Genomic DNA, 26,529 nt, shown 5'->3' with positions numbered 1-26,529 from the left:
CCATCTGAACGCCCCCTCTTCCACGGACTGACAGGGAGGGGCTCTGGCGGAACTCAAGGCACAGCAGAGCATCTTTTGCTCCCAGGAAGCCCAGCAGACCAGGCCCCATCCTCAACGTCACACCTATGTTCGCCCACCAGCCCACCCTCTGTCCCCCAGCCCTGGGGACCTTCCTTCCTGGACTTCTGCCCTCCTCCCTGTGCCCTCGCTGGCCCCTCGGCTTGTCCCTCACTGTGCCACCAATTCCTGCATCTTCCCACCCCCCGCCCCGTCCTAGACACAGCATTTTACAGCTAAAACTGCCCCCATCCCGAGCGGAGCCTCGGGCCCTGACCCCAGCCCCCCTCACACCCCCCACGCGCTCACAGAGGGGGTGGGTCCACCCCAGGCGCTGGCCCCAGAGCCTGACGCCTCCGCGCACCCGTCCTATCACCTCTTTCCAGAAAGTTCTCCCTCATCAATAAATGAGAATAGAAATGGCCCATATGGAAATATTGTCAAAACCACTGATTAAGTTTTACACAACCAGTGCCAGAGCAAACGAAAAGGTTTTAACTTTTTAATTTAAGGAAAGAGGAATCTGATATAATTTCAATTTGTGATGAGATAAGATGTCCTCTAGTCTGTGTTTCGATTGGATTTTACATCCTCGCGGACTCCGCGAAGTGTCAGCTGCGGGCGAAGGTGCGGGGGATGCTTGTTATTAACAGCGTAACGGGCCGGGCGTTCACGCCATCGGCTTCATCGGCATCTCCTGGGCCCACCTGAGAGACCTCGTTAGCGCAGAGCCTGGAACTCCGGCCTGGGACGGGAGGGCTTGGGGAGGCACCTAGGTGGACCCGCAGAGGGGCTCTCAGGACCTGCCCTGGCCACCTGGGCACAGGCCGCTGCTGGGGCGGGGGGAGGTAGGGGGCGGAGGCCCAGGGTAGGGGGAGCCCAGAAATCAGAACTCCTGACTTGGGGGTGGATGGGAGCCGAAGCACCCTGGGGGGTGGGGGGAGGTCCCAGTCTGCAGCACAAGCCTGGTAGGAGGAGGGGCTGGGAGCCCTGTCCTCTGGCTGCACCCCTCCCGGGGGTTGGGGGCCTGCTGGGCCGAGGGCATGCAACCACCCCGAGCTCACGTCCACCACCCACTGCACAGCTCCGGGTACACGGGCTCCAGAATGCCGTGACCTGACCGCACGGCCGCAACGTCCCCTTTGGGGCTTCATGAGCCCCCAACCACTCGTGTGCACGCCCCTGGGCCTACCCCGCGTCCACCACGGGCAGGGAGGTCCCTCCCAGGGCAGGACAGGCCCCCCGTGGGAAGCCAACGGGGAGGCCCGCGGGTCCCGGGGAGGCCCCTCCCCTGAGCAGGCCCAGCTCGACCCCTGGGCGCCCTCTGTGATTCGGCTATGAAGGCACAGCCAGCCCTGGGGTCAGTGGCCCAGGAGGTACCTGGTGGGTGGGAGGAAGCCGGGTCACACCTCGATGTGTCACGTAGAGACCTGGGCAGCCCTTTCTTTCCGGGACCCCGAGAGATGCTGGGATGTGAAGACATAAAGACCACACAGAGATTCTGTTTGTGGGGCGACTGTGGCTCCCGCCCGCGCTCAGCCAAACAGGGCTCCTCCCCTGGGGAGCTCCCAAACGGGAGGGGGCCCTCGCTGGGGGAGTCCAGGCTCTGCTCCCCGCACCTCCCAGACGGAGGCCAATGACACCAAAACCCAGGCCCCGCCCATGCCCCTGCTTCCCGGGGGGCCAACCCCTGTGTCCCCATCCCAGTGGCCCCCCTCTGCCAGCTCTGCCCAGCCAAGGACAGCCCTGCTGTCCCCTCCTCCTCCTGCATCTGTCCTTTGTGCTGTGTGACCCAGGGAAGGCCCTTGCCCTCTCTGGGCCTCAACCCTTTCCTCTGGGAAAGGAGGGGAGTTGGCTGGGGTGTGGGCACAGGGAGCTCAGGCACCATCCATGGGAAGGGCCAGGCCAGCCTCAGTTGTCACAGACCGAGACCACTAACCTGTGCACACCCCCTGGCCTCCCCCCAGGCCCTGGCTGAGGGGGGAGGCTGGGACCAGCCAGTGGGGGATGCAGGTGTGAAGGAGGCAGGTGGGGACACCCCCCGGGGTCTCACAATTACTTACAGCCACTGGGGCCTCATGTGCCCGCTAATCCCCTGCTCCTGGCCAGGGGCCGTGTCAGATGGGGGTCACCTAAGGGAGCCCCTCTCTCTGACGCTCTGGGGGTGGGGGCCCACAGGCTGTGCAGACCCCTGCACAGGTGCGGGGTTGACAGCAGGTGGAAACTGAGGCCGGGGACGGGGTCGCGGCATCCCGCGGGCCAAGCTCCCTCTGGGCCTGGGAGGCAGGGCCACCAGCTTTGAGATGTCCCAGAAAGCCCCAGAGCTCTTGAACCCCTTCCTGCATCCTTCCCATCTCTCTCAGGTCCAAGCAGGGTGGGAGGGGCCTGCTGTGTGCCCTCCCACACCCCGTGGGCGCTCTGCCCACCTGAGCCCACGTACTTCTCCAGCCCCGGTGGGCCCCAACCACAGCAGGTCTGCGCCCGGCCCGGGGTTCAGGCAGGCTCTGTCCCCAGGGTCTGTGGACACCCAGCAGCATCGCTATTCCCCTTCCCAGGTGAGAAAACTCGAGACCGGAAAGGCCAGCGAGTGGTCCAGCGTCACAGCTTGAGATGCAGGTTTCATTTGTTCACTCACTCACCGGACAGTGCGCTGAGCTCCACCGCGTGCCAGGCCCCGTCCCGCGAGCTGGGGACACAGCCCAGCTCCCTGACTGGGGGACGTGGAGTATCCATCTCCGAAGACAAAACCCCAAAATTCCGAAGGTGACCTCCAAGTGCTGCAAGCAGCCCGGGCGACGGGCCGTCCGGGGCTCAGGGGAGCCTCTCCGAGGACAGGCCTGTCTAAGGAGCCAGGCTTGTGGATGGCGGGGTTCCAGGCGGAGGGGCTGCGAGGGCAGGGCCTGCGGCACGTCTTCCTGGACCGCAGCGGGCCGCAGAGCAGAGGCAGCAGTGGGAGGCCAGGGTGGAGGGACGGCGGGAAGCCGGCCAGCTTCCCCGGGGCAGCCAGGAGCCCCTGCTGGGTCACCCCCCACCCTGAGTTCCCAACGGCCCAGACCCTCCACACGGCCAGGTCTTAGTCCGAGGGTCGCCTCTGCCCTGAACGTCCTTCAGTTCAGGCCCCAGGCCCTCGGGGCTGCGGGGTGTGTGTGGGCGTGAGGGGCGCTGCCCAGGGAACGGCCCTCCCTGACCCAACCCCCACCCCGGACCCCGTCCACGGATGGGAACATGGTTCCACTGGGCCATGTCTGGGGAAAGGCCCTGATACGTATTCAGCACCACCTGTGCGCACAGGCGGGATCTCAGAACCCCAGGAACCACTCAGCAGACAGGGGCTTGCGTCCGGCTGGGCCCCCACTCGGTGCTGTGCCCTGCCGTGCCCGGCACCCCTCTGGGGTGTGGACCCCCTTGCAGTTGTCAGGGTCCCTGGGGTGGGTGAGCACTGGTTGAATCTCTTCCAAGTTGGGGGGCAGCAGTGAAGCCAGGACCCACCTGCACCCTCAAGGGTGGTCCCAGGGTCCCCCCTGCCCTGCCCCCTGGCTGAATGGACGTTGCACGACCTGGTAACTTCCCTGCCCCTGAGGACACCTCCGTGCTTGTCCTGCCGTGACCGGGTTGTACGGGGCGTGAAGGCGCTGGGCCCCCGGTGGACAGCGAGGACACCCTGCTGGCGGCCTGGGGCCTGGGGACGTGACCACCAGAAGGGGCTGTGCTACCCTAAGCCCACCCAGCACCCCCGGGACGGCCTCTGGGGTCCCAGGGAGCAGCCGTGATGGAGGGCAGCGTGTGTGTCCCCAGCAGGACCAGCCCCAGTTGCCCACAGCCTAATGAGCTGGATAATACACGGTCGGTGGAATCCTCCCTGCCCTGTCTTAAAGATGCCTCGCACACCCCAGCCCACCCGGGCTCCCAGGACCACGTGGAGGGCGCAGCCCTGGGAGTGCTGGAGGCGGCCTCATGCTCCAGTCCCAGGCCACAGCTAACTTGCTGTGTGGCTCCAAGGGGGTTGCCTTGCCTCTCTGAGCCTCAGTTTCCTTATCAGTAAAATGGAGCTCCTTTCCTTAGTGGCCCTCTGCTGCCCCCTGGTGGTGAAGAGGCCACATTGCCGCAGGTCCCAGGCGGGGCATGCCTGGAAGGACAGCGTGGGGGAGGCCGGGTCTCAGCTAAAGGGTCAGGCAGGCTGGTCCAGGCTGCCCTCCACGGCCCTCCTCCTAACACGCAAGTCCCACCAGGGCCTCTGCTCAGAACCGCCTGAGGAAGGAAGCCAAGCTGCCCCACCTGGCCAAGTCCCTGCACGGTCCAGGCCCCACTGACCACGCAGGGCCACCCATCTCCCTCTATCACCCCACCCTCCGGGGGGGGCTCACTGTGATGGAGGGCAGCAGACAGTTTCTGAGCTCCTCCACCATCACTGCCGGTCCAGACACAGCCACGTGACCCCATCAACCTCACAGGCAACAAGCAACCCACCGGTCACCAAAGGCTCAGAGAGGGCAGGGCCCTAGCCCAAGGCCACACAGCCGAGCAGCACAGACATGACTGTGAATCCATCTCCACGCCAGGCAGCTGCCCTCCTTGCCCCAGATCACATCCTGACCTCAAGTTCCAAAAATCCCCACCTGAGCCCCTCCAACACCCAGTAAAGAAAGCAGGAGTAGTGAGAGCTCCTGGGGCCCAACACACTCGGCCAGGACCTCCCAGCTCTGTCCCTAGCAGGACCCACGGGTCAGGACCCGGCCTGAAACCCGGTGGGGAGGACTGGCACTTCGCCATCGCTGAGGGTCCAACGGGACCACCATGAAGGGCTCTGCGGTGCAGACAGCACAGGAAGACACAGCTACAGCTGCCGTACACAGCTGAGGAAGCTGGCGCCCGGAGGGGAGGTTACTCTGCAGGTCTCCCGAGGGTGGGGGGCAGCGCTGCTGAGGACTCAGGGCTGGGCCGCAAGGAGACTCTGCTCCCTCAGTCCTTCCCTGCACGGCTGTGGGCCCCCACCAGAAGTCGGGAAGGGCGGTGGGCCCCATTCCCTTGCTGGACGCCAGGAATTCGGTCCCGGGGTCCAGCTGGCCTCCGTCCTAAAGGTCAAAGTCACAGATCTTGACTGCAATCCCCACATGGGGGTAGGGCCAGCACCGACTGCAGCTTCCACCGACCTGCCCTGTCCCAGTTCCTGTAAGGCTCATGTCCAGCCTGTCCACGCAGCCGGGTCAGGAACGGCTAAAATGCCCGTGTCAGAGGGCCCGAGCCAAGCCCAGAGGGTCAGCGTCTTCTCAAGGCCATGGGCACATCCACGCTGGTGCAGAAATGGAACGTGGCCAAGACCCCTGGGCTGCCCAGGAGCACGTGACCACATGGGAGAGGGAACCCAGGCCACATGGTCAGTTTCTTTATTGAGGCTGCTCAGACCCCACAGAGAGGGTGGTGCAGGTCCCACCACGTTCCTACCCCACCCGCGTGAGGGTCCTGGAGCCCCACCAGGCAGCTACTCGGGGGTCCTGCTTCTGCTCTTCGGGGACCAGATGCTGGACAAGCGGAACCTGGGCTTCTTCCTCTGCTCCCCACCACTCCTCTGCAGGTCTGGGGGACAGACACAGATGGGTCACTCGCCCACCTGATGGCTAGTGCCCTGCGGCCTTCCCTGCCACCCACAGAGCCTCCCAGGCCCCAGCAGAGCCCAACCCTCTGCCCTCCCCGGGGGAACCACCGTGCGCCTGCCCTTAGAGTGTCCACTGGGCTGGGCACGGCTGGAGAGCAAAGCAGTCCCCTCACCCTGACCACAGGGCCATCCGTGCTTCTTGGATCCCTCAAGCGATGGGGAACTCACTCCCTTAGGGTGAGCCTGCCATGTGGGTCCCAGCACCCACTCCTACAGGAGGCCCAACTCCCCCGGGGTCCAGCCCAGCCTCGACCTCCCACGCCACCCAGTCACCCATCTTCCGGATCATGTTGTGCAGGATCTCGTCCTCCTGCTGCTCCCTGAAAGAGAACGGCCGTGAGGACCACGCCCGCGGCGGGCCTGCGCCCACCCAACACCGGGGCACCTGCCCTCTCACCCGCCCATAAGCCACACACTGGCACCACCCTCTCCCCTCCCAGGGCAGGTGCCTGCCCCCTCAGGGCCCAGCCCCTCAGCAGTGGCCTGGGGACAGGAGGGGCCTGGGTGCACAAGAGGCCTCGAGGGGGAGAAACTCGAATACAGGCCTCTGGCCCCACCTGCAAGGTGTACGTGGCGGGAATCCCCCTCCCGATGGGCTCCGCCCCCCCCCCCCCCCCCCCCCCCCGGGCCCCAAGGCCCTGCCCTCCCCCGGGCTCCGCCCTCACCTGAGCCGGTCCTCATCCAGGAGGTCGATGATGTCACTGCGGTCATTGACGGTATTCACGTACTGGTTCAGCAGGTCCTGCTCCCGCTGCCGGTCCTGGGGGGACTTCAGAGCCTCTGCAGGGACAGCTGGTATCAGCCGTAGCCCTGCTGTCCCCACCCTGCTCAGGGACACAGTGACCCCACTCCCCAAGGGTCAGGTCCTCCACTGGAGGAGGGGGTGGGGTCTTGGGGCCTATGGTGGGCTCTTGGCAACGCCGGTTGAATGAATAAGTGAATGTATGAATAAGTGAGTGAATGAATGAATGAGTAAACACACAGCCGTATCAGAGACTGGGCACTCACTACCCGCCCCCTGCACACATTAACTCAGTCCTCACAACAGCTGAAGGAGGCGGCGCTAGAACTGCCCCCACTTTGCAGGGATGAAACTCAAGCACAGAGAGGTTGAGTGACTCAGCCAAGGACACACAGCCAGGAAGTGGAGGAGCTGAAACTCCACCGCGGCTCGAGAGAGTGTGCCATGATCGCCTCCTCCTGGCAGCCACCCGTGAGAGGGACTTGGAAAGCCGCACCCGTACCCGCCTCCTGGGACTGAGCCCCCCTCACACTCCCTCCCACCTCCGCTGCCCTGGGCTCCACGCTGGGCGCGGGGGACGCACCCGGCTTGGCCATCAGCCGGCGCAGCTCCCCCTCGATGTCCAGCTGCTGCTCCTCCAGGCGCTGGTCCCTGGCCCTGCCGAGGTGACACGGATGTGAGCCCGGCCCGGCCACTGGCCTCCCCGCGCCAGACAGGCCCATGCGGGGAGGAGCGCTTTCCGGAGGCCTCAGGGGAACCACTCACTTGTACATCAGCTCAGACTCCAGCCGCAGCAGCAGCTGCTTCTCGTGGATGAGCCGGAACCAGTCCACCATGAGGGCATCCTCCGAGGCGTCTGCGGAGAGGGGCTGGCTGGGCACGGGGCAGGCGGGCCTGCGCGGGGGCGGGGCCGGGTCCCAGGGTGGAGCTGGCAGAGGGATTTGCAGAGGGGGTCCGCCCAGGGCTCACCCTCCTCGGCCGCACGCAGGCGCTTCTCCAGCTCCACACCCCGGAGCTCCAGGGCATCCAGCTGCCTCTCGATGTCCTGCACCTGCCGCTGGATCTCCTCCTGGGGCACGTAGTCAGGGTGCAGCTGGGGATGAGGGCGTGGTGAGGGGGGTGGGGGCGGGGGGCCCCCCGGGGCTGAGCCCCTCACCCACCTGCACCCTAGCCTACTCACCCTGACCGGGGAGGGCACTGACTCGCCAGGCGGAACAGGGATGCCGGCCGGGCCCGAGGGCCTCCCTGGAGAAGGGGCAGGACAGGCCTCTTCAGGCACCAGGCCCAACGTGACCCAGGCGTGGTCTGGACGGGGGCCCGACCCCCCCACCCAGCCCCATCCTCCCGGGACACCCCCTGCGCCCCGGCTTCCCTGCTGTACCCAGCAGGCTCCTGGGCAGCCCCGGCTGGTGTCCAAAGGGCGAGAGCTCACAGACAGACCCAGGCCCCGTCCCCGAAGTCCCTGTGCCCACCTGGGCCCCTGCCCTCCTCCAGGTCAGCAGCATCGGACACCCTGCCAGCACCCCGGCCACCCTTCCCACCAGCTGCCCGGAGCAAATGCTCCATCGTCGCCGAGCGTCTGCGGACTCAGGCACCAGGAGGCAGGTGAGGCCTCTGCTTAGTCCACTGTCCCTACCCTGAAAGGACCCGGGGCGCAGCCACCTCCAGGTGCGCAAGGCTGCTCGCCCCCAGGCTCGTCTTCCCTCCATTCTAGGCTCCGTGGGCTCCTATACATCCTCCAAATCCCCGCCGGGCACATCCTCCTAGAGGAGCCCCCCTCATCTGCACCCCAAGGAGGAACCGGGCGGCGTGCCTGGGCTGACCTGGTTCACCCTGGGGAGGGGCTTTCTCCTCCTTCTTCCGGCTCCAGGCAGGGGCTTCCTTCCCCGAGGGCTCCGGCTGAAGCCAGCTGCCAGAAACGTCTAGGCTGGCAGGGACCGCCAGCTTCCTGCGGCGGGATGGGGACTGGAAGGGGGAGGGGGATGCAGCTGCCCACGGGTGGGGGACAGAGTCACATGTCAGGTCAGCAGGCCCGGCGCCCTCCCCCAACTGCTTCCCTGAGCTGGGCCCCCCCAGAGGGGCACCAACACGGGGGTCAGCCCTCAGCCACATCCTGCCCGACGGGAGGGGTCAGAATCCTGACCCTCAACAGCACACAGGGAAACGAGCCCAGTAGGTTGGTGACCTGTGCAAGGACGGCTGAGTGCTAAGAACAGACACGCACAGTCACGCACGTGCACAGGCATGCACACACGCGTTACACATACATACCCACCCGCCAGGACCACCAGCTCCCCTGGCCAAGCAGGGCCACTGCCCCCAAGGAGAGGACCACCTAGACCCGGGCTGTCTGGCTGGGGACGGCCGGGGGACTTCTGTCTGGCATTACCTAGGAGGCTGGCCCCGGCCGGGCCTGGTGTCCTGTCCACTCGCACAGGGGTCAGGGTGACGCGGACACCCCCCTCGGAGCTCCCAGAGACCTTCTGGGGTGCGTGACCCGCCCTCGGCTGTCCCAGGACCTGAGGCTCCTTCAGCTCCAGAGCCCTGAATGGAAGGCCAGAGGTCAGGGGAGGGGGGACAGGCTGCCCAGCACCCCGGTGCAGACAAGTCAGGGGGATGCATGCTGGCCCGAAGGAGGGGCCTCGTGGTGCCCCTCGGGCTCACGTCCCTGACTCTCCCACCTCCTGGAGCACAGGTGCATGTTGACAGGTGTGAGCACGTGTTCAGGTACCCACAGCCGATGCACACATGGGCACCGGCCCCACCCCTACCTGAGACCCCGAGCACGCGTGACGGACCCCCGCGGGGCACACACAGGGCAGCCGCCACGCACAGCGGACCCGGACCGACATGGGCTCAGTCGCCTGTGTGACCCCAGCGGCTGTGACCTCATCCACGGAAGGCTGCAGTGGCCTTCTCTCCCTCTCCATCCTAACTGAGCTTTCTGGGGGGGCCGTCCCCTCCCCACAGCGAATGGGGGTCCCAGCCCAGCACCGGGGTCAGGCCTGGTGGGCGCACACCAGCGAACGTGCTCGCATTCCCCAGGGCCTCCAGACTGGTTCAGAGCGAGGATACCGAGGGTCCTGATGGACCCTCCCTGACTTGCAAGTCCAGTTACACGAGGGCGCTTGGCCTGGGTCACTCAGGCCGGCAGGAACTGGTTTCTGTTTCTACAGCTGACACGCACGGCGAGATGTGCACACAGCCCTGCTGTGGATGTCAGTTGGTGGGTGTGTGTGTGTGCTGTCATTCACCTGCAAGCACGTGTGAAGCGCCTACTGTGTGCCAGGCCCTGTGCTTGCCCCGGACACAGGCTCCTGTGTGTACAAACCCACGGCACGAGCATAGGTCCAGCGCCCAGCAGACCACCCACCGCTCACCTCTCAGCGGGGCTTTTCTTCTCCACGGGCTTCAGGCGGGCCCTCCATCCTGCCGGCCCGTCCTCCTGGCCCTCCTGGGGGCTGGCACTCGGGCCTGGGTGGGGGTGAGGGGGGGTGGTCTGCTGGGAAAGGCTGCACCCCTTCTTCCTGCTGCCATCCCACCCTCAGGTACCCCTGTGGCCAACCTGGCTCCCGGGAAGGAGCCACTGGCTGAGCTGCGGACAGGATTCCACCCTGTGCTGTGTGTGCCTGGGAGATTCAATTCACTGCCCCTCTCTGGGCCCCAACTTCCCCTGCTGCCAAACAGGCAAGGGTATGGCGGTGAGCCCCAGGGATGCAGACCGGCTGTGTGTGGGGCGGTGATGACCTGCAGGCCTCCTTGGTGCAGGGGGGAGTGGCCTCCAGGCTGGAGGCTCAGCCACGGGAAAGAGTGGGAAGAATGCTTTGCGTGCTGCGTGCTGCCAGCTCAGTGATACCACGGGTGCCCCTAAGAGACAGCCCCAGCACCCAGAAAGGACCAACTCTGCAGTTCCGCAGAAAGTGTCCAAAACAGCCCAGGGCCCAAGGCCAGGGCAGTCAGGGGGGCTTCAGGGCCTTCAGAGCACAGGGCCACCGTCGCCAGGACAGGGCAGTGACGACAGACGCACACGGACAGCGGCGGCAAACCCCGCAGGAGAGGGGGGACTCCACAGAGTGCGGCAAAGCGGGAGGGCAGCACGCATGGGCACCGGCCCCACCCCTACCGGGCGCCATCACCAGGGAACAGCAGCGCGGCAGGGGCCGGGCCACGGGGCGTCCGGCAGGCGGGTGATGGTGACACAGGGTGACGCATCCCCAGGCGGGACCCCGGGAGCCAGACTGTGCGTCAGCAAACTGCAGGCCGGGGAGCAGAGTGGCCACGACGCACGGCGACAGCCTGGGTGCAGTGACCCCAGCTCCGCCCGTGACGTGGGGGCCCTTACCCTCGGCCCGCGGGGCCTCCGGCTTCAGCCTGGAGCCAGCACCCGCCCCGACGGCCCCTGAGGGTGCAGCCGAGGCTTTCCTGCCCGCCTGGGGCGGCGCGGACACCAGCGAGGTGCCGCCTGCACTCCGGGGGGCCGGCGGCGCGGTCCTCGCAGCGGGGCTAAGGGCCTGCGGAGACGCCGACTGTGGCCGCGTGGCTGCTGGACTTGCTCCTGGCCCTTCGGACCTGGGATGGGAGTTGGGCGCAGGGCCAGTGGCGAGGGAGGGCCTGTGGGTGAGGGCGCAGGTGTCGGGCATGGCTGCATCCGGAAGCCCCCCCACGACCCCCAGGCAGAAGCCCCTCAGCCTCCGCTGGCAGCTGCTCCCCAGTGCCCACCCTCCCCTCCCGAGGGATGAGGCGGGCTGTAGGCAGACGTCACTCTCCTGTTCAAGCCCAGTATCGGCTGACATTAACACCCCCCCAGACCCACCGTGCCTAGGGCGCTGCCGTGGGGTCTGCCCCCCGGGGCCTCCCTCCTCCACCCACCCGCCTGCCCAGGAGCAGCTGGGCCTTCAGCATGGAGGCCGAGCTCCATCCTGAGCCTCATCCAGGAGGCCCGCACACGGCCACACTGCGTCCCCTCACGTGCGCACGTGCCGGAAGTAAGGCTGTCGACAGGGCCCCCGGGCACCTCCGCGAGCCAGGGCAGCTCCTCCGGGTGCCCCGGGCCCCTTATGCGACCAAGTTCTCTCCCCCTGCTCCTCCCCCATCCCAGGCTGGGCTCCCAGGAGGGGCTGGGCTCCCAGGAGGGGCTGGGCTCCCAGGGGGAGCTGGGCCAGATGCGCCCCCAGGGAGCACTCCCAGCAGAGTCCTTTACACACCCTCACTCCTGACAGCCTCGGACAGCCCTCAGCGCTGGGGTGGCAGGCGGGCCCGCTGTCCCCCGCCCTGTGCCCTCCCTGGGAGCCCCTGGCACCACCCGCTGGCCCGGCGGGGGTCACAGCATCAGCAGCTCCTAGGCAAGGCAGTGGGCGCAGCCCTGTCGCCAGCCCGGTGTGGAACCTTGCTGGGCGACTGTAGCAGGGCCAATGGTGTCCCCCCAGATTCCCACCCCCCAGAAGCTCAGGGTGTGACCTGATTTGGAAGCAGGCTCTTGGCAGGTAAAATCAAGTTAGGACGAGGTCATCCTGGACTAGGGAGGCCCTGACACCGAAAACAAGCACGAAAAGGAGAGGACAGACGCACAGAGAGGAGGCCGTGAAGACAGAAGAGACGCGAGTCGAGGGCCGCGGGCGCCCCCAGGAGCTGGAAGAGGCAGAGGGAGCCCCCGCGGGCCTGCGGAGGGAGTGGCCCTGCCCACACCTGGAGCTCCAACTTTGGGCCTCCAGCTCTGTGAAGGAATAAGGTCCGCTGTTCCAGCCACCCAGGCTCGGTGCTGTGTCCAGCAGCCCCAGGACAGCAGCACGGCGACCCGCCTTCACCCCGTCACCCCGTCAGCTCCGTGTCCATTGTGCAGAAGGCACGAGGCCCTGGGCAGCCTGGGGGGCTCGGACCACCCCCGGCCTCAGTTTCCTCATCTGTGAAATGTGTCCTCACGTAGGACTGGGTGTGGCCAGGCCCTGGGCGGCAGCGTCACTGCACCCGTGCCCCCAAGCACGTCAGACCGGCTCTACAGTGTACAGCCGCGTCCCCGTCCTGCCGGCCACCTGGCACTCTGCTCCCTTGTCTACGTTGCCACATTTCCCAGGTGAGGACACTGTGGCAGGGCACAGGCAGCCCCGCCGTCACACAGCCCCGCAGGGCCAGAGCCCAGAAGCCCTCCCCGGCCGCCCCAGCCCCTCTGGCCTCCAGGCTCGCACCCCCTGCCCCTCCTTCTCCACCCACCTGCTGGGCGCCTGAGCGCCAGCTGCCCCCAGCTCGTGGAGGGCCTGGCGGAGGATGCTCAGCGCCTGTTCCCTGCTGCCGTCCCTGGAAGGAGCGTCCACCGCAGCTGGGGCCCCGCCAGCCGGGCCAGCACGGGGGGCGGCTCCAGGCGTCTGGAAGAACCTCTCCCGGGCCTGCTGCGTCCTGGAGGACGATGGGGTCCAGGCCGGGGCGCTCGCTGGGACCGGAGACGCTGGCCCTGAGCTGAGCTTGGTCTGAGGGGCTGCCCCTCGGGGGGTTACCCGGCCTTGTGGTGTGGCCGGGCGGGAGTCCCGGGCACTCGGGGTCACGGCGGAACGAGGGCTGCCTGCCGGCGACGACCACCCCGTCGGAGAGCTGTTGGTCACGTGAGTGCTGGCCTTGCCACCCATGGGGCCCACCGAGAGCCTGGCCCCGGCTGGGCTCCCCGCGTGGACGTGGGAGCAGGCGGTGGCCGGCGGGTAACCTTTGGCAGTCGGGCTGCCCACAGCGGGCTCCCACGCGGGCGGCCTGGCCTGTGGCCCTGCGTCTCTCTGCCCGCTCGCCTCCTGGGCCTTCTTCGGGGAGCCAGGGGTCTTGGAGTCCGTGGCCAGGGCTCCAGGCCGCCTGGGGGCCAAGCCCGGCAACGTGGGGCCAGCAGAGGCGGTTCCAGGGTGGTGGCCAGAGCAGACGAAGACGCCGGGCTCTGCTGTGGCCTTGTAGGCCCCCGAGTGCAGCGTGTTGGAGCACTGCTTACACCTGGGGTGGGCGGGGAAACCGGAGGGGGCTCCAGCCACAGGCGTGTTCCCTCCCGCCTCCCCAGGGCAGGCACACGTGGATCCCGGGTGCCCTCGTACGGGTGGCAGCTCACTCAACGCACACCTCTTCTCCCAGGCTCCCCCGGGGCCCTCATCAGGGCTGCTCATCCCATCAGCACGCACACGGGCCCACCTGAAGCAGCTCCGGTGGTACAGCCTCCCATCTGCCAAGTGCCGCTGTACAAGGTGCACGTGCTTCCCGCAGACGCCACAGGTGCTGCTGACAGAGCCAACCGCAGCCTGGCCCTGCCAGGGGAGCCATTGACAGGCCTGCCCCACCTTCCCTCCTCACGGCCGCCCCGTCAGAGATTCCACCGTACAGACCGGAGAGTGTTGGTCCCAGAGGAGGCCCGTGCCCAGGCCGCCCGACTCTGCGTGCAGGGTCTCCAGCCTGGCCCAAGGGCAGGGGGCTGGGGGCTGACTTTGGGGGTCTCCGGAGGCCAGGAGACAGATTCTGGCACCTCCTATTCCCACCCCAAGGTGCAGAAATCCTACCCAATCCCCAGTGCCCCGCCCCAAGTCATCACCCTGTCCCATCTCCACCTCTGAAAAGTGGGGCAACCGTACCTCACTTTCCAGGGCTGGCCTGGGAGTGAAAGACATGCCCACATGCTCTCCTGGCCCTACGGGGTGGGGGGTGGCCTAGGCAAGACACCCGCTCGGGGCCCTACTTGGCCTTCAGGGCCTCCCTGGCCTCGGTTTACCTATCTGTACAACGGGGATCATATCCTGACCACCACTTGGGGAGTCAGTCCAGGGGGCAGCTGAGGCCGTGTCTGAAACCTGAGGGGACCCCACCCCACCCTGGGCACTGTGGGTTAGGGACACACTCAGGCCCAAGAGCCCGACTCAGTAGAAGCTGGTGGAAAACCCAAGAACCAGAGGGAGGGCGGGCCAGGGTGCTTACAGCCTTCCGCTGGACGGTGGGGTTTGTGCTGACCGGAGACAGCGGCTGCCCCCGGGCTGGGGTGGGCGAAGGCCTGGCAGGTTGGGACGGGGCCTTCTTTCCAGACTGTTCCTCACTGGCGTCCGACAGGGGCCTCTTCACGCCGGCCATGCCCCCAACTGGCACGAGACATACAGAGTCAGGGGCCCCGGCCCCGCATGCTGGCTCTGAAAGACTCTGGGGCCACCCCTGGTCCAGGTTCCCTGGAGGCACCAGTGCCCAGCCTGGGACCTGGAGCAGGGGGTGGGGATGGGCGGCCCCTGCTCTCTGGGGGCCGGGGAGGGGGGAGGGGTAGCCCCAGCGAGCATCCATTCCCAGCAGGGGCCTGGCCTGCCCCACCTCCTCCCCTCCCCTCAGAGAGCCCTGATCTGAGGTCAGGGAAAAGGCACTTTCTGTTTCTCCACCAAGCAGGGCTCTAAGGCAGGCTGGCCGTGTGCCCAGAGCGATTCCGGGGATTTCTAAGCCCGGGTGAGGCGTGTTGGGCTGGGACGGGGGCTGGCGCTCAGCTGCTGGCACACAAAGTGGCTGGAATGATGAAGCCAGGCCGGCCCCTCCCCTGCCCGGCCGCCAGGGCCAGCTGACCGTCAGCACCACGTGGGGGCCTCTGCGGCAGGGCCTGGGAGCCCACGCGGGTCAGCCGCGCCGCCCGAGGCAAGAGCTGTGCGCACAGAGAGGGAAAGGCATGGAGCTGGCTGTCGGCCCAGTGGACAGGGAGGCTGACGGCTGAGCCTGCTCCAGCGGGGGCAATGGGAGGCCTGGGGGCCTGGACCCCGCTTTTCACTTGCAGTTCTCACTTGCAGCAGGACGTGGAGGAGGTGGCGGCACCGGCACCCGGGGCAGTGCTGGGTGCGGGCTGGGGGGCCGGGTGCGGACCCAAGAGGGAGGGCATGCAGGCACTCACTGGGGGAGCGCCCGTGGAAGTAGTTGTAGTACTGGGACACGTAGGTCAGAATGCTCAGCCGGTCGGGCACCTTCAGGGCCACCATGTCCTCGGCGTCCAGCAAGGCCGGGATGCCCAGCTGCTCCTCAGCCACGCGGAAGGCCTGGGGGGGCGTGGTCAGCGGGGTGGGCTGGGAGGCCCCTCCCCCACCTCAGCCAGGCCACCGGCTCCCACCCCACCCCTGGAGGGAAGGTGGGAGGGGCCCGAGGCCCGCATGGCCTCCCTGGCCTCGGTTTACCCGTCTGTACCACGGAGAGTACAGCCCAATCACAGGATTGAAGGAGCTCTGGGGCCCATCCCGGTGGGTCCTCGGTAACAGCAGCTGAGGCCACGGCCCGGTCCTGAGGGGGCCTTGCCCAGCTCGGGCTATCTGCTCTGGGACTTCAGCCCCAGGTCACCGTGGAGACCCCCTCAATGGCCCCCACACCCGTAAATCTGTACGGCCCTGGCCGACACCGACCTTACAGGTCAGGGGGCAGCTTTCTCCATGGGAGGAGCCTTCCCCAGCCCAGGGGAGACACCTGTGTCCTAGGAGACAAAGCCCGGCAAGGGACACTCACTGGGCAGGGGGTGGGGGTGGGGGTAGGGGTGTACTCCCCGCCCCGGGGGAGTATGCAGATCTCTGCTGCTGCTTCTTCCCCACCCCCGCCACAGCTGATTCCTCTGCCCCGACTCTGCAGTGGCCTGTGGAGGCTCCTCCCCCTCCCCTCCCTCCCTCCCCCCTCCCCTCCCCTCCCTCCCCTCCCTCCCTCCCCCCTCCCCTCCTCTCCCCTCCCTCCCCTCCCTCCCCCATCCCCTCCCTTCCCTCCCTCCCTCCTCCCTCCCTCCCCTCCTCCCCTCCCTCCCCTCCCCTCCCTCCCTCCTCCCCTCCCCTCCTCTCCCTCCCTCCTCCCCCATCCCCTCCCTCCCCTCCCCTGCCCTGCCAGCCCAGCAGGGCTCCTGCCTTCACACTCTAGCCCTCCCCTAAACTACCACGACCCCCACCTCAATCTTTGTGCGTCTAAGACGAGGCCCCTGGGCTCCCAGACCCCAGGCCCCAGCAGTGACCACCCCGCCACACTAGGATCAAAGCTCTCCTATTGCCTCTGACTCCTTCAAAATATCGACTTGGCCAAAAAGTTCGTTTGGGTTTTTCTGTAGGATCTTATAGTAAAACCTGAACGAACTTTTCAGCCAACCCAATATACCCAGAAGCTGGCCACTCCGGCCGCCAGCGCCGGCCCCCTAACCCCACCCTGCTCTCTGCACAGAGCCTGTGGAACCGGAGCGCTCCTATAGCACAGCAGCCTTCAGAGAAGAAGCCAAGTCCCCCCACACCCCAGCCTCCCCGCCGCCCATCCACCCTCTGTCCCAGCCTCCACCCCAGCCACCCGCCCCTCAGCTCCTGCCGTACCCACAAGCTTGGTGCCCTCCAGCCCCAGAGGCTTCACCCCGGCAGCCCCCTCTCCTTGTCTTCACCCAGCGTCCCTGCCCCTCACCACGCCCCCACCCCACCTCTTCCCCGCGGCTCCCGTTCCTGCCCACACGCTAGCCGTGCTCAGCGTGGTCCGACGACCCTGTCACGGTGGACACACCCTACTCGGAGCCATCCACGCGTGGCTAGCGAGTGCCTGAAACGCGAATGTGCCATTTTATTTCATCTCAGTTGAGTTAAATTTAACTTCCACTCGCCAGCGCGGCGGGTGCTGCCCCCAGACTCGCAGACCTGACGGGGGCGGGCATCCTGCTCACGGCTGCACCCCAGCAGGGACCACAACGGAAGCGCAGAGAACACGGGCCAAGTTTCTGCGCATCAGCCCCGTGGGGTCATGGAGCTCATTTTGCAGCAGGGAAGCTGAGGCCGGCTAGGACTTGAACCCAGCCAGCCTGAGAGCGGGTCCATCCCAGGACCCACCCGGGGGCCCTGCCGCAGAGCCACCTCTGAGCCTGCTCTGCCTTGGGTGGGAAGGAGGGTCCGGCCCTCCCCTCCCCTCCCCACCGAGAAAAAGAGGGACCAGGAGGCCTGGCTACGAGATCTGGGGCTGTTCTGGGGAGCTGGGGTTGCCCAGCTCGGGACAGGCCGTAGAGCCCAGCGGCGAGTGCCCGGCCTCCCCCTGCCCCCCTGTGGGCAGCAGTGACTCTGCGGCTACCCCGGGGGAGGTTGTGCCCACTCGGGTCCCTGGGACACAGGCTGGGGACGGCGCAAACCGGGCCGAGAAGGCACTCACCAGTTTGTTGTTCTCGTAAATGTTTTCCTTCCTGAGGGCATCGAAGTTTCTGGAAAATTTAAACACAAGTGTTCAAAGTAGCTCAGGGTCCAAGAAGGGAGGGGCCACAAGGGCCTCAGAGGTCATCTTGCCCAAAGGGGGAAACTGAGGCCAGGGGTGGAGCAGTGAAGGTACGAGGTCACACAACGACCAAGAGGAGGGTAGGGCTGGGCACCAGGCCTCAGGTTCTGGCCCTGCTCTGGGCCCGGGGATGCCGTCCAGCACCTCCCGAGACCTGGACCCCAACGGCCCACACAGGCCCTCAGCTGCAGACTCCACCCCTCGCCCTGCAGAGGCCGAGCCCCACCTCTGCGCCGCCCAGTTAGGTGTAGCTGGAAGCAGGCCCTGGGTGGCCAGCTCAGGGTGGGCTGCTTCCCCCTGGGCAGCTCACGGGCCTGGTGGGTCACGGGAGGCCGATGTCCTGGAGTTGAGGGGCTCCTGTGGGCGGAGCTCCACACTGCCCACTGGTCAGGGCGAGCCGGGCCCTCGTTCCACTTCCTGGTTCCCACTACTTGCTTTATTTACCCAGTGCCTCCCATGAGCGCTGCTGTGCTCAGCTCCTTAAAAGTACCAACTCGCACCTGCAGGCGCCGTCAATGCCCACCTCTCACAGGTGAGGCGATGTGGCAGAGAGGCTCCGTGACTTGCCTGAGGTCACACGGTGGGAAAACAGGACCAGAGCAGCGCCTCGGCCCCAGCGTCCAGGCGTTTGGGGGTCGAACGTGCCCACCAGGTGCCCAGCCGTCCTCCCGAGGGGGCAGACCCTCAAGGCTGAGAATATTAGAGCCCCGGGTGCCTCCCACACACACTTGACCATAGGGGTGCAGGGGCCCCAGGCCCGGCCAGAATGGTAGGCCTCCCCGGAGAGGCCAGGAGCACAGCGATGGTTCCGAAAGGAGGCGAAGCCCAGCGCCAGCTCCAGGCCGGTCCCGGCACTCCACACACACGCCCCGCACAGCACACCCGGGAGGACGCTCTGACCGGAAAACAGCCAGACCCCAGCAGGCGGCCGGCCCAGCGCGGGACGTTCGGCTACGCGGCCCAACGCCTTCGGGTGGGCTGGTTAAATACAGATCTGTCTGTCTGTTCATGTGCTGGGCGGCAGCCTTGCCGCTTTGGGGTCAACTGGCTTGTTCCGGAAGCCTCGGAGAGGGAGAGAGAGCTGGGGGCGGGGCAGGGGGCCCGCATCCCGACTCATCCCGGCCGTGCTGTCTGACCCGGGCGGGCCCCCTCTTCTCTTGGGGCCTCAGGGTCCCCATCTTAAGAGGGTGACCACAGCTTCTCATGGTGAATTCGAGGGCGCTGGCCCAAGGCCGGGCAGGTGGCAGGCAGAGCGGGGAGGGGAGACCTTGCGGCCACCTGGCCTAGGATGGCCTGGCTCCCAGCCCTGACCGTGCACTGACCCCACCTCCCTGACCCTGCAACACCCCCGGGAGGCCTATTACACAGATGAGCAAACTGAGGCTGGGGCAGCGGCTGGCCCTTGGCCAGACATTGAGGGTGGGAGGAGGACAAGGGCTGCGGTTTGCCCACCTCCCGCCTCAGGGGCCCCATCGGCCTCCAGCTGCCGTCCATCAACCTGCCCGGCTCTTTGGGAAACCTCCCAGTTTCCGCCTGGACCACCTCCCAGGTAACGTGTTCCAGATGTGAGACCACCCCAGGAGAACAGAGGGTGCTTTGTGCCCGGGACAGGACGGCGGACAGACCCGTCTGCGGGGGACAAATGACCGGAAGAGTGGGCGGGTGGGCGTGGCAGCCCGGCATCCAGCGACGGCCATGGGCACGTGGAGTGGCTGGGCTCCGTCCGCCGCCCCGGGGGCTCTCAGCCGTGCGGGCCCCTCCATCCTCAGCGACTGGGGTCTCGGGAGCGCCTCTCCCTCCCTCCCCCCACCACCTCTTTGAAAGCTCAATCTCTTCTCCAGACCTACCCAGGGTCACTGACCGAAACGGCCGTGTCCTCAGCAAGATGCCCGGCGCTGGAGGGCAGGATAACAAGGTCTGTTTTGTCTCCAAACAAGAAAGAGAAGGAAGCCCTCTGCCCCCCGCGTTGGCCTCGGTCCCCCCGGGGGCCGCAAGGGCTCCGTCTTGCGATCTGGGGCAGCCAGCTGCCCCCAGCGCCCTCTCCGCCTGCAGACCCAGAGTGAGGGTCTCAGGGCTCAGCGTAAACTGGGGCACCCACGACGCAGTGCCAGCCCCCCTGAGCAGGGTCAAAGGCACGATGGCCAGAGGGTGCAGAACTGCCCTTCCACTCAAGTTCAAGGAACACCACCCTCAGCACCAAAGCCAAGCTGCCTCCCAGGACCCGCAAGGCGCCATGGCTGGGCCGGACTACCCTGGCCAGTCCTAGGACTACCCCGCCCCTCCCAGCCTGAGCTCCCTCCGCGCGCCCCCGGGGCCTTGGCTCGCTGCTCTCTGTGCCCAGAGTGGCCCTGCCCATCTCCCGAGGCCTGAGCTCACGTCCCCTCGGCAGGGGGTTCCGCCAGCATCAACTTGGTCCCTGAGAGCTGCGGGCCAGAGCTCTGAGGCCAGCGGAGACGGGTGAGGGGTCAGAGCTGCCTCGCAAATCCCCTCTGAGAGCGCCAAGGAGGGGCCCGCCCGTCCCCGTCAGGAAGTCCACAGGACCAGGTTTCCGCCAGCAGGCGACCCCCCGGTGGGATGGGCTGAAGTGTCCCCCAAAAGAGGCCCGATGGAGTCCTAACCCCCACAACCTCAGGACGTGACCTTATTTGGAAACAGGGACTTTACAGAATCAAGTTAAAGTGGGCCACTGGGGGGCCCTAATCCAAAATGACTGGTGTCCTCACACACAGGGGAAATTTGGACGCAGAGATGTGCAGAGAGAGAGGACGAGGCAGAGGCCTGGGGAGCAGACAGCGTCTGCACACCCAGGGCGGAGGCCCCAGAAGGAAGCAGCCCTGCTGACACCCGCCCTGGGCTCCTGGACGGAACGGGTGGAAGACTCCTTCTGTCGTCTCAGCTGCCCATTTGCAGGACCGTGATCAGCAGGCCTCGCGGGCTGACACCTCGGGCTGACCTCAGGGAGGTGGCCGGCTTGCGTTTAAGGCCTTGCGGGATCAAACTGCGTCAGCACCTTCATCTGAGAACCTGCGCACCGGCGGGCGGGGACCCAGGGCACCTGCCCCACGTAGATCATTTTTTCAGGTGAACTCCTGTATTTAAAATCAGGGATATTCTTGGAATTCCCTGGTGGTCCAGTGGTTAAAACTCCGCGCTTCCACTGCAGGGGGCACGGGTTCGATCCCTGGTCGGGGAACTAAGATCCCACAAGCCGCTTGGTGTGGTCAAAAATAAAAATAAATAAATAAAAATCAGGTGTGCTCTGCTCCGACCCCAAGGTACCTGCCTGGGGCCAGGCACACAGCTGGCACTCTGTGAACGCTGCCGATGAGGTAGTTTGTCCAGGGCTTGCTGAGCGGGGGGCCTTCGGGGGCATTTGTTTACTCTTCCGGCACCGGCCTAATGAATGTGCTCACTGGGTCTGTGCGCCCTGCCCTGGCCGGCGCCGGGCCTGGCTGAGAGAGCCCGAGGCACGCACGGCCCCTCCCGGCCTACTTCCCGCCGGCCACAGCTGACCAGGGCTGCTGACCTCCTCCTGCCCCCAACGCCTCGGGGGCTCTTGGGAATGTGTACCCCCTTCCAAATTCCTGGAGAGCGACCTCACGCTGTTTATTTCCTGGAACTAAATGCAACTACATGGGGGTGGGTGCTGGGACTGGGGGCGGAGTGGGGTGCGGGGGGAGATGACAGAAGCCCAGCCTCTTTTCCAGGCATCCCCAGCACATCTGGAGTTAATCCCACCGGGAAGGGGAGCAGAGAAGGTGAGAGACAGACAGACAGACAGAGAGGCTGAAATACAGATGGAGGGAGACATGGGTACCAAAGTGCCCAGAGATGAGACAGGAGAGCCCAAAGGGCAGAAGTGCGGGGGCGGGGCTCAGGGACAGAGACACCAAGGCAGACACCCTGCAAGAGGCCAGGGGAGAGGGAGGACAGAGCCAGGGAGGAGTGGACGGAGGAGGTGCCCGAGGCGAGGCGGGGAGGAAAGGTCCCCCCTGCTGTAGGCCTTCCTCAGGCTGGCGCAGACCCCGACCCCAACCCCAGGGCCCAGCCAGGAGGGGTCAGCCCGGGGCTCCTGCCGTGGCCTAAGGGGGAGTCATGGGGGCGCTGGGCCCGAGCCCCTTTGCAGCCACAGGCCCTCAGGCCAAGAACAGAGGCCTCTGTCCCCAGGCAGCTTCCTGCTGACCACGAAGCCAGCGTCGGGGGGGAGGCCAGCCTGTACCCAGGGCCCAGCCCCCTCTGCTCTGGCCCAGAAAGCAGCTTCTGGGTGCGGGCCTCTGGGGGTGAGTCTCTTGACACCCCACGACGGGCGCGTCTCCAAGAGCAGCCAGGGAGCCACCCCCAACTTGTGGCCCAGCCTGGCGGGGACCCCAGAGCTGCAGGGAAAGGTCAGGTCACCCCCCACGGGACTGAGGAGTGGGGGAGGCCCAGCGAGTTTACACAGAACCCACTTCCTAAGCCCCGACCCCTCTGCGGCTCCCACAGAGGGCCGGGCTCCAGCACCCCTCCCGCCCCAACGGCCCTGGAGAAGGAAGCCCAGCCCCTGCCTCTGGGAAGGGCTGCGGCCCTGGCCCTGGCGTCTGGCCTGCCCACCCTCCTCCCGCCCTCCCGGCCTCCTGGAGCTTCAGTCCCTCCTGGTCTGGCTAGAGGGGAAGGAACACTCCAGCCCCACAGGTTTACTGCCGGGAGCAGGAAGGCTGTGTTTGTTTTGAGCAGTTCCTGCTCTCACCTGGCTGCTGGGCTGCTCAGGCGGATGTGGTGTCACTGGGGAAACAGACCCTGCGGGCGGGCGGGCACCTCCAGGCCCATCTGAGAAACCTACAGCTATGGGGTGGGCACCTACAGCTATGGGGTGGGCACCTACAGCTATGGGGTGGGCCTGGCGGGCCGGCCAGGGGCGGGGATGGGCCGGGCGGATCCCTGGGTGAGCCTGAGACCCGCACACCTGTCCATGTCCCCGGTGGTGTGGGGCAGGGGGGGCGACCACTGCAGGGCACAGGTAAACTCGCAGATCCCGGTGGACAGAGCCAGCAGGAGGACAGCCAGGCAGCTGGAGCTCCCACCCGGCAGGCTCAGCGCCCAGCTCCTCTTTCACGGCCGCTCCCCTCCACTGGGGGCCAGGAGGAAACAGGCTCACAGGAGCAGAGAAAGGGAAGGACTTCCTGGTGGCAAAGCTAGGAGTCAGGGAGACAGGATGTCCACTTTCCTGCTGCTGGAGGGTCTTCACAGGATGGGGGGGGCTGGGGCTGAGTGTCACCGGGTCTGAGCTCGGGGGCTCCCCCGGGAGCACGGCCACCCCACGAGGTTCCTGCGTGTTTCCTCCCCCTCGCGCAGCACTGGGGGCCGGTGGGGTGGCTCAGGGCTTCTCGGTGCGACCACCCCTCCCCCAGCCACCAACATGCCCAGAGGCATCGCCGGGACCAGAGGTGGCGGAAGGGTATCTAAGGCATAGACAAGGGCCCGTGACACACATGGGCCCACACACACGGGATTCGACCAGCCAGTATCTGTGGAGCCCCTTCTGGGCCCCGCCACGTATGGGAGCCTGACTGGTTCTCCGCAAACTGGGCGCCTTAGAATAACAGAAGTTTATTCTGTCCCTCCCAGCCTGGAGACCAGAAGTCTGACATCAAGGTGTGAGCAGGGCCAAGCTCCCTGTGGAAGCTCAGGGGCAGACTGTATTCCTTGCCCCTCCCAGCCTCTGGTGGCCTTCCCTGACTGTGGCCACGTGCCTCCATCTCCGCCCCCGTGGCCTCCTCCTCCCCTTGCCTGCTGCTCCCAGGCACCTGCAGAGCCCTCACCTGGCAGCAAGGGCCATACTTGCTGGGCCCCAAGAGGACCTCCCTCATCCACAGACCTCCGACTGCGTGCTGTCAACTACCGAGCGCTTGTCACGTGCCAGACGTCGTCCAGGCACCGGGGACACAGCAGTGAACAAAGCAGACAGATGTCCCCACCCTCTGGAGCCGAAAGTCCAGTGGGGGCAGGTGACCAAGCCAGCAGTGAGTGCGATAACTTCCCCACCGAGTGCGAGGGTGCGGCCGCCTCCTCCCGTGTCCTCCCTGCCCAGCCTTCCCCACCCTCTGGAGCTGCCTGAGCTTCTGTTCCTTTATCTGTTTGCTGTCTGTTCCCAAAGCGTCCCTCCCCGAGGCAGGGGCCAAGGCCACAGTGCTGCGCATACAGCAGGCGCTCAATAATGGTTATGTGAACTGCTGTAAGACACCAGCTTGTGCCAACACGTGGACACACCCACATGTGCACGCCTGTCATCACCCGCCGCGGGCAGTGCGTGCTGGGACAGGTGTGCGCGCGCGCACACACACACACACACACACACACACACACACACACACAGGCCTCTAACCCCAGCACAGCTGGGAACAGATGGAAGCTCCCGGGGCTCGGAAAGGCCCCAAATCTCCATTTACACCCGCGCGGAGTCCTGAGGTTGCTGGCCTGGCAGAGGGCGGCACCCTCCTTCCCGCCAACGGCAGACTTCTCCTGCTGACCCGGTGCGGGCTGCCTGGGGTCAGCCACCAGCCAGCCTCCCGGGGACCCTGCCTGCCCCAGGCTCCACTGCCAGTCCGTCTCCCAGTCTCCCAGTCTCCATGACCACGCGCCCCAGCCCCCCACAATCAAAGCTCAGCTTCGGGTGTTCAGAGGGTAAGCGCATGCTGCCCCGATATCTGGCTCTGAGGGCAGCTAAGGCAAATCCGAGGCAGGGAGCAGAGAGGGCTCCCCGCGGCTGCACAGATGCATTTCACAACCCCAGGCGGGAGGAGGAAAACCCTGCAGGCCTCTTTCTTAAGACTAGCTTCCCCATAGAGGGCGGTGCTTGGGGACAATCCCTGGGGGTACAGCGGACATCTGGGTGCAGGGGAGGAGCCCCATGTACCAGCCCTGGTTCTGCCTGACATGCTCTGTGTCCTGAACAAGGCTGTCTCCTCTCTGGGTCTCAGTTTCCCCGTCTATACAGCAAGAGGCCCAAGGGCGGCATTGAGAAGGTGCTGCCTCTGGCTGCTCCCAGCCAGAGCCCTTCCTGGCAAACACGCTCCACCTACCCCTGGTTCCAGCCATGACTTCTCAGGAGAACACTTTTAACATTTAACAAACAGCATGCTTTTTCCAGGAGGCGTCTTCCAAGGACACCCTTCCTGAGCGTCCATCCGCCCAGCCCAGGCACCCTCCCTGGCAGCTTTACTCATTGTGAATTCTCACGAGGCAGGGGGGCCAGGGCCTCACAGCACAGAGCTGTCCCAGCAAGCCGGGTCCCAGTCCCAGCCAAAGAGCGTCTGCTGAGTGAATAACAGACGGAGCGGGTCCAGGGCGGGGACAAGATCTGGCAACAAGGCAGGGCCAACCTCCCAGCCTCGACCCCTAGACCCTCCTGGGGGGAGACGACCTAGCCCCCTCCCCTCCCCACCTCCCATCTTATGCCCCATCACCCTAGGGTAAGGAGGCCCGGCCAAGGGGACCTGGGGGGTGGGTGTCTCAAGCTTCCTGCTCTGCATTGGCCCCCTCCCCCGCAGTGACCCTGGGCTGCATTCCTAAAGGTGCCGGAACAGGCTGGCGGACGGCCAGTAAGTACCACACAGTAAGACCCGAGTGCCCCCCAGCCCCTGATCTGGTAGGTAAGTCCCAGGACAGTGGGGATCTCTGCAGAATATGCTGGCCCTTTCCCAGGGAGACCGACGGGGAGGGCTGGCTGTGGCCGGAGCCCAGGACGCTGGCCTGAGTCATGGACTGACTAAGCCAGCGGGGGCGGCCGGACGTCCTGGCTCCGGCCCAGCTCCACTTGGTGGCCGGGCAAACTGAGGCCCTGCAGGGGCCACGGGGCGGGCGTGCCTGCAGGGTCCGGCTCCGCCCGGCCCCGGAGCGTCCCACCAGGCCCCGGGCCGGGAGTTCTGACCGCGGCCCATTGCCCCGCCTCCCGTCCGAGCAGCCTGGCCTCAGTTTCCCCGCCGGAGGCCGGCGCGCGGGGAGCGGGCGCACTCACATGAGGTCGGGCCGGTGGCGGTGCAGGATGGCGCAGAAGGCCAGGCCGTCGCGGAACGACGTGGTCATGTTGGTGATGCTCACGTCCCGGTAGCCCTCGCACTGCTGCCGGCACCACTGCTGCAGCGCTGTGATGGCCGCCATGAGGGCAGCGGCGTCCGCCCGGCCGGCGCCGGGGCTCCGAAAGCGCTCCCGGGGGCTGCGGCCCGGCCCGAGCCCGGGGCAGACGAGGAGCCCGCCCCAGAGCGCCGGGAGGACTACGAGCCGGCGTGAGCGCGGCGGGAGTCGGCCGCCAGCCCCTGCCCCCGGCAAGGCCGCGCCTCCGCCACCACAAGGCCCCGCCCTCCAGGCGCCGCTCCTCCCTGCCACGCCCCCGCCACACAAGGCCCCGCCCCATCAGGTCCCACTCCTCCTGGCCAGGCTCCGCCCCGGAAAGGCCCCGCTCCCGAGCCAGGGCCGGCCCAGGCCCCACCAGGCCAGGGGAAGGCTCCCGCCTCGAACAGGCCCCGCCCCCCATAGACCACGCCCAAGGCCCCGCCCGCCGCTTGCCTCCCACCCTCCCAGGGGTCCGCGGGAGGCTTCAAGACTTTCTTTTCAAAGCCTCCGCCACCCCACCCTCCTGGAGCAGTGCGGTCAAGGCCACTTTACAGACGGGGAAACTGAGATCTGCCCGAGGTGCAGCCGGGCAGGCGGGCCGGTGTCCCCCACCCCCGCCCGGAGCGCAGCAGGAACGCCCGTCGCATTTCTGGGCTTTGAAAGGACTTTCCCATCCACCCTCTCTTGCCGGCGGGCATGTGAATCTACCGCATTCACGGAAGAGGCGGCGGAGGCTGGGGAAGGGGCATGGTGC

General features: G+C 66.5%; 1 protein-coding gene across 7 annotated transcripts; it reads right to left on the bottom strand.

Moving 5' to 3' along the window:
* Window positions 1–545: 545 nt before the first annotated feature.
* Window positions 546–25,986, bottom strand: MICALL2 (MICAL like 2). 7 transcript variants are annotated; one of them, XR_004345846.1, is made up of 18 exons: window positions 25,681–25,985; window positions 17,568–17,616; window positions 15,322–15,463; window positions 14,382–14,539; window positions 12,660–13,720; window positions 10,795–11,063; window positions 9,833–9,926; window positions 8,842–8,996; window positions 8,276–8,440; window positions 7,633–7,697; window positions 7,422–7,545; window positions 7,218–7,308; window positions 7,036–7,109; window positions 6,376–6,490; window positions 5,984–6,030; window positions 2,697–5,631; window positions 1,438–1,523; window positions 546–829 (listed from the first exon to the last, which is right to left on the bottom strand). XR_004345846.1 is itself a non-coding variant. In XM_032605669.1 (17 exons), exons 1-17 carry the CDS (start codon window positions 25,821–25,823, stop codon window positions 5,537–5,539), a joined length of 2,655 nt encoding a protein of 884 aa, XP_032461560.1. In that variant the 5' UTR covers window positions 25,824–25,984; the 3' UTR covers window positions 546–5,536. The 7 variants fall into 7 exon arrangements, 3 of the variants coding, with proteins under 3 accessions (XP_032461560.1, XP_032461559.1, XP_032461558.1); XR_004345845.1 differs by having other exon boundaries at window positions 1,438–5,631; XM_032605669.1 differs by having other exon boundaries at window positions 546–5,631; window positions 12,660–13,415; window positions 13,608–13,720; window positions 25,681–25,984.
* Between the last annotated feature and the right edge of the window lie 543 nt (window positions 25,987–26,529).

Source organism: Phocoena sinus, chromosome 15 (genome assembly GCF_008692025.1).
Source record: "Phocoena sinus isolate mPhoSin1 chromosome 15, mPhoSin1.pri, whole genome shotgun sequence".
Classification (NCBI taxonomy): Eukaryota; Metazoa; Chordata; class Mammalia; order Artiodactyla; family Phocoenidae; genus Phocoena; species Phocoena sinus.
The sequence above is the reverse complement of the archived record's forward strand: the minus strand, read 5'-3'. Positions and strand labels throughout refer to the sequence as shown.